This window comes from Podarcis erhardii (genome assembly GCF_964252035.2).
Source record: "Podarcis erhardii genome assembly, chromosome: 15".
NCBI lineage: Eukaryota > Metazoa > Chordata > Lepidosauria > Squamata > Lacertidae > Podarcis > Podarcis erhardii.
In genome coordinates this window covers 5,943,377-5,950,396 of record NC_138505.1, presented here as the reverse complement: position 1 = coordinate 5,950,396, position 7,020 = coordinate 5,943,377, and the positions used below count along the sequence as shown (strand labels likewise).

General features: G+C 44.9%; 1 protein-coding gene across 1 annotated transcript; it reads left to right on the top strand.

Moving 5' to 3' along the window:
• Positions 1-3,872: 3,872 nt before the first annotated feature.
• LOC309330277 (uncharacterized protein) lies at positions 3,873-7,020 on the top strand. The gene is made up of 2 exons (XM_081841661.1): positions 3,873-4,014; positions 5,773-7,020. Exon 2 carries the CDS (start codon positions 6,098-6,100, stop codon positions 6,659-6,661), a length of 564 nt encoding a protein of 187 aa, XP_081697787.1. The 5' UTR covers positions 3,873-4,014; positions 5,773-6,097; the 3' UTR covers positions 6,662-7,020.

The window sequence follows — 7,020 nt, the reverse complement described above, 5'->3', positions numbered from 1 at the left end:
GTGGAGGAGTGGGGAATCGAACCCGGTTCACCAGATTACGAGTCCACCGCTCGGAACCACTACACCACACTGGCTCTCACCCCTACACACACCCCTCCTCTTGTTATATGTATTATTTTCCACTGTGTCTCACTTGTTTGTTTTTTATTGTGCATTTTATTGTTCATTTTATTTGAACATATGGGGGAAGGCAATGAATGAATTGAAAAATAGCCCTGGAAGACTCAGACTGGAAGGATGATAAAGTCATTTTGGACTCACAGCTGTCCATGGAGGCGCAGGTTAATTCTGTGTCCAGGGCGGCTGTCTACCAGCTCCACCTGGTACGCAAGCTGAGCCCCTCCCTGCCCGCGGACTGTCTTGCCAGAGTGGTGCATGCTCTGGTTATCTCCCGCTTGGACTACTGCAATGCACTCTGCGTGGGGCTACCTTTGAAGGTGACCCGGAAACTACAACTAATCCAGAATGCGGCAGCTGGACTGGTGACTGGGAGTGGCTGCCAAGACCATATAACACCGGTCCTGAAAGACCTACATTGGTTCCCAGTACATTTTTGAGCGCAATTCAAAGTGTTGGTGCTGACCTTTAAAGCCCTAAAAGGCCTCAGCCCAGTATACCTAAAGGAGCGTCTCCACCCCCTTCACTCAGCCCAGACATGGAGGCCCAGCTCCGAGGGCCTTCTGGTGGTTCCCTCACTACGTGATGTGAAGTTACAAGGAACCAGGCAGAGGGCCTTCTCGGTAGTGGTGCCTGCCCTGTGGAACGCCCTCCCATCAGATGTCAAGGAAATAAACAACTTTTAGAAGCAGCCCTATTTAAGGAAGCTTTTAATGTTTGATGTTTTATCACATTTTTAATATTCTGCTGGGAGCCATCCAGAGTGGCTGGGGAAACCCAGCCAGGTGGGTGGGCAATAAATTTATTATTATTATTATTATTATTATTATTATTATTATTATTATTATTATTATTAAAAATTGGGGTGGAGTCACCAGAAAACTAGAGAGAGAATGAATGAGCAATGCTTCATGTGAATTGATGGTGACGACATTGCTCAGCTGACCTCATCCCAAAGCACGGGAGAATTTCTGCTTTCTGAGTGTGGCTAATAGCGTCCGCAACGTGGATGATCATCTCAAGATGTACTGGACATGTTTCGCTCACGCGAGGTCCTCCAATTAGTTCTATCTCCACCACTAATTGCTCTTGATGCATCCCAACAATTCATTGCCCAATTCATATGTTACAATGGAGACATCTTGTGCAAGTGATAATTGTCATGTTTCTAAGACGTAACTCATACTTACTATGTGCGCTTCCACAGATGAGTCACATGGAAAAACGACGGCAGATTTGTCTGACCTTAGATCTTTCCACCTGAGTACATTTCCCTGGCCAATCTATGCTGGCCCACCAGGACTTTGATCAACTTCCTAGATTTGCTATCCATGTGGATGGAAACCTTGCAGTGCTCCAGCTCTCATCAGCCCCAGCAATCAGCCTGGCCCAATGGTCTGGAGTGATGGAAGTTGAAAATAACTTTTGTTAAAACAAAACAAAACCCAGAAGCTTTTCTTTTGGGAGTTATAGGGACAGAACTACCTTAATTGTATAGAAATTTATTTATGTGTGTGTTCTTGAAGCTTCCAGCATCCCTGTTAGCTAGGGATCATGGGAGTTGTAGTCCCCAAACATCTAGAGGGCCGAGTTTGGCTCTACCTGGTTTATTGAATATTTACAGATAAATTGCAAACAGATAAAAACATTAGCAGGATTATAGTGATAACCTGCAGTTTCATAAGAGTATATATTTGAAGTAGAAAGGAAGATAAACGGCGTTTCCATGCGCTGCTCTGGCTTCGCCAGAAGCAGCTTAGTCATGATGGCCACATGACCCAGAAAAACTGTCTGTGGAAAAACACCGGCTCCCTCAGCCTGTAGAGTAAGATGAGCACTGCAACCCCATAGTTGTTCGCGACTGGACTTCAATGTCAGGGGTCCCTTTACCTAATTAAATGAGCAAATTAAATGAATTTGGCTTTGCAGAAGAAATTTAAAAAATAAATTTAAGGAACCGCAGAAAGAGGGGGAAGGAAGCCAAACTTTGAAATTTTAAATTGATTGTAAAACTAATGAAATGTATAAACTTGAAAGATATAAATAAGAAGTTTTTTAAAAAGGAGTGATGGAAGTTGAAAGCTGGCAACATCTGGAAGCCCATAACCTCCATAAACTTGCACCTGCCGATTTATATATAGAAATGCAAATTTGGAAATTTAGGTTGCAGCATCTGGTACTTCCTAGTTTAGTAGGGGGAAAGACTAAATGATGGAATGATAGTAACTTATATAATTATGCATGGCATGAAGAAAGTAGAAAGAGAAAGGTTTTTTCTTCCTGTTTCATAACACTAGAACTCATGAACATTCAATGAAGCTGAATGTTGGAAGATTCATGCAGCAGATAGTTAAACTCTGCAACTCCTTCCCACAAGTTCTAACCCACCCGAAAGACCTTTTCCAATTTGAAATGTGGTGAAGTAATTATAAAAATAATTATGACTATGGAAAAAACAACCCTGAATATATCATATAATCAATAGCATGTTAACCCATTGTTATTTATAATAATAGAACTGTAGAGTTAGAAGGGACCTTGAGAATCATTTTGTCCAACTCCCATCAATGCAGGAATATGCAGCTGTCCCATGCTCTAACAAGCTGAACTATTATGTGCTTTGGGTGGTTATTATCATTTAAATGCCCATATCCTTCTAACTAGAGTGTGTGCATACACACACAAAGAGACATAGACACGCTAACCTATGTCCATGAAGACTGGGACTCTAAACTAAAGAGCTGCCCCTTTCTGTGAAACCATGAAGTTTGGAGTCTAAAATTATCTCAATTATTCCTACATCTGTACTGTCTATCCCAGGAACAGAGGAATTTCCGCCCTCCTAGAGCTGTTAGATTCCAACTATTATCAGCCCCAAGTAGGACAGCCAATGGCCAGTGGTCAAAGGAGTTGGAGTCATATACAGAGGACCACACATACAAAATCCCTCCACTGGTTTAGCTCAGTGGAAGCCAATGTGATGCCCACAAGATTGTTTGAACCACAACTTCCATCACCCTTGGCCATTGACCATACTGTTTGGGGCTGAAGGGAGTTGGAGTCTAACAACATCCACATGGCAGAGGATTCACCACTCCTGATCTAAAGATCTCCCCTCACACACCATAACACCATTAATCCCAAAGTCTGAAATTACCTAAAAATATCACTAGCTATATGTGTCCTGTCTGATTTAGGAAATAGGACCCTGTGGTTTTCCAGATGTTATTGGACTTCAATACCCACAATCCTTCACCTATTACCATGATGTCTGTGGATGATGGGAATCCAACAGTATCAGGGTGGGCAGCAGATTGGGGAAGGCAAATCTGGAGATCAGAGTGACCCTCTGAAAATCCATATAAATGAGCCACCCTGGAGAACTCCCATTCTTCAAATCTCAATCCACATGAGCAGTGATGAATAATCCATTTATCAGCTGGCATGGGGTACTACAAATCTGTGTGGCAAGGAGCTCAGCATGGTTCTGCCTGGTGCTGATGTGGAGACATTGATCTCCCACAGCTTCATCTCTGAGTCACTAGGGCTACCATCCAACCACTGTCACCAGCATCCCGTGCCTTTCCCATAGAGCTCTTTGATCTTTATAGAAGCCACATGCTTTATCATCTGTATCATGGAACTGGTGTGACTACTAATTAGATGTATCTTGATCCACTGAATTATGGTTAAATAATGTGCCAAGGATCAGGTGTCATGATTCCATGGTCTCCTTGGGTCCATGGTTTTGGACTGACCCACCATTCCCCAGCTCCTGTATCATCTAAAGGGAGGAGGACTGTTTAGAACCAAATAAAAGGGCCTCTCTATCCAGGAGTCCTCATTCCCTCACTGGCCTTTGCCTCTTCACCAGCTGTCTTCTCTCCACTTGTTAAGGTAAGTCAGATTCTGCTGGTTCTTGTGTCTTCACTTTGCCCTGAGTGAGTTTCTAGACTTCTGCTATCAGTGTTAACTAGGTTCCTGCTGTTCAGATTGGGACTACACCATCAGGATATCAGGAAAGAACAGATGGGAACAAGGAGAGTAATATGATCACCATCTCCAAATATGTGAAGGGCTATTGTGTCAGTGCTGGGACTCCAGAGGATGCTTTCTGTTGCTCAAAGCAACTTGAAAGAATAGGTCCAAGTTATAAGAAATAGGATTTTGATTACATATTTGAAAGAACACTCTGGTGCAACAAGCTGTCTGACAGTGGACTCAGAAGGCAGTGTGTGAGGTTTTGAAAGAATGAATGAATGGATGCCCTGAGGCAGTGAGTTTTCTGTATCAGTGCTAATTATTTTTTAGGTCCTACACTATGTTTCTATGGGTTGGGAATCAAGATCCCGGAGAAATGAGGAAGGGAGCCATTCGGGGATTCCTGTTGTGGATTTGTTTATTCTCTACACTCTGGACAAGATTTGAGGGGGGTGGGTGACAGGAATGCTCAGTCCTCGAGACAGAAAAGGAAGCTCTACATTTCCACAGGTTAAGGTGGAACTTAAATGGCTCAGAACCACAATATCTCAAGAACCACCTCTTTCCATATGAACCTGCCTAGACCCTGAGATGATCTTCTGAGGCCCTTCTTGGTGTGCCTCCTCCACGACAGGTCCGGAGGGTGGCAACATGAGAACGGGCCTTCTCTGCAATGGATCCCCCTTTGTGGAATGCTCTCTCCAGGGAAGTTGGCCTGGCGCCTTCATTATACAGCTTTAGGTGCCAGCTGTCAGGCAAAAACATTCCTCTTTAAACAGGGCTTTGGCTGATTGACATCCAGTGCCCTTTTGAAATGGCGAGGGGGGATTTATTGTTATGTATATGCTTTTATTATGTATATGTTTTTGTTTTTATGTATATGCCTGCGGGCATAGGGCAGTATACAAATGTAATAATAAATAAAATAAGTGCAATTTTATATGAAGAATTATCCAAGCGGTGGAGCTAATGAGGGCAGTGTCACAAAAACCTCAGTCTGCTCTCAGAGAACTCACAACTCTTTGCCTTCTGCAACCAGTTTAGGGATTGCCTGACATAACAGGCTCCGCTGCCCAAATCTGTTTCCAAAAGGTGAAAAGCCAGCTGCCTCCATGAAGGGCACAAGCAGAACAGGACCATGTCAACCCTCAAATGTGTAGGTAGATGAGGCGTGGAGAACCTGGTGGACCTCAAGGTGTTGTTAGATGAGAAACTACAAAAAGTAGGGCTGCTCTCAATTCCTGCTTGTGGGCTTTCCATAAGCATTGGTTGGCTACTGTGAGAACCAGATACCGAACCACACGGGTCACTAGCCTGTGGTCTCAAGACTCCAACTCCCACCATCTTTGATCATTGAACATGTTGGTTTAGGTTGGTGGGTGTTGGGGTCCCCACAACATCTAAAGAACACCAAGTCCTCCTAACCTGATCTAAAGAGCTCCCCCTTCCCATTGGGGAAGACTGGCGTATTCACATCCTGTGTGATGTTTAAGAGCAAGGTTAGCTCTCTTACACTTGAAACATCACCCATGCACTTCCATCATATACTTGTAATTCAAGAATGGATGGACATAGAAGACAACGACAGATACATAATTTTCGTGGTTCAGGGAAAGAGAAGAAATCTGTGTTTCTGATCTAATGAAGTGTTGTTTCCTCCCCCGTGTCTTTCAGATGTGTGAAGAAGGGTGTAACGATAGAGTTATCTACTCTTCTGGGAGAGAACCCTGGTTCAATCTGAACTCAACATGGTATGACCCGGCTGGATCCTGGTTGGACAACCGCCGCAAACCATTTCGCTATGTTGTAAACACAGCCTGTGTCACCGGTTGCAACCGCAGGGATGATGTACCGAGAAGAGGAGGCCACAATTACCGATGCTACGGCTATCGGCGCTCCACCTGTAGACAAGGGGGAAACCCAAGAGTGACCTGCTGTGTCCACAATCCTTCGGGAGGACCCCGTGATTACTGGGGGCGTCCAATAGGTGATTCGTGCGATGGAAATACAGGGGGGCACTATTCTAATGAAGAGTCGTTCTGCTGTGGATCCGGTGGTGGATGCGGAGGTGGATCTGCTGGTGGATGCGGAGGTGGGCAAGGAGGGGCTTGTGCCCAGCCAGTTGCTTCATCAGGAGGATGTGGAGGAGGACGAGGAGTGTGCTCTGAGCCTGGATGTGGAAGAGGACGAGCAGTATGCGCAGAACCTGGATGTGGCAGATCTTCAAGAGGGCTGCAAACCTCTGGGGGAGCAGGGTGTGCTGGGTCTTCAGGAGGATGTGGAGGAGGACGAGGAGTGTGTTCTGAGCCGGGATGTGGAAGAGGACGGGGAGTCTGTTCTGAGCCGGGATGTGGAAGGTCTTCAAGACGGCCACAAACCTCTGGGGGATCAGTGTGTTCAGAGTCCAGCGTTAGATCTTCGGGAAGATGTGGAAGAGGAAGAGGAGTATGTTTTGAGCCAGGATGCGGAGGAGGAAGAGGAGTATGTTCTGAGCCGGGATGCCGCTCATAGGAGAGCCAAGGGGTTCATCTTCAGGTGGATGGAGGAGGAAGTGTTCCGATGATGAGCTCATCATCTACACAGAAAGTTCTTCCTTCCAGATGTTGAGAGGGAAACATGTTGCAGGTGCCATCCTAGACTGACTGATGGTCCCGATACCAAACCACATAAATAGCCTTTTCCGTCAATATCTTCTTCTAAATTTGAAAACATCCTGAAAATGATGTACCATTTCTCACTCCATCAACCCCTGAGTGATCCTGAAAACCTAAAGACTGTATCCACTGCAGAGAAGTGTGAACATTTCTTAGTGGACCATATCTGGACTGTTGGTGCCTAAACGTTATCTTCCTGCAACGAAGTTCTGTGCTTTTCATGTTTTCCTTTTCCTTGGCATAAATAAAATTATGTTGATTGGCTAAA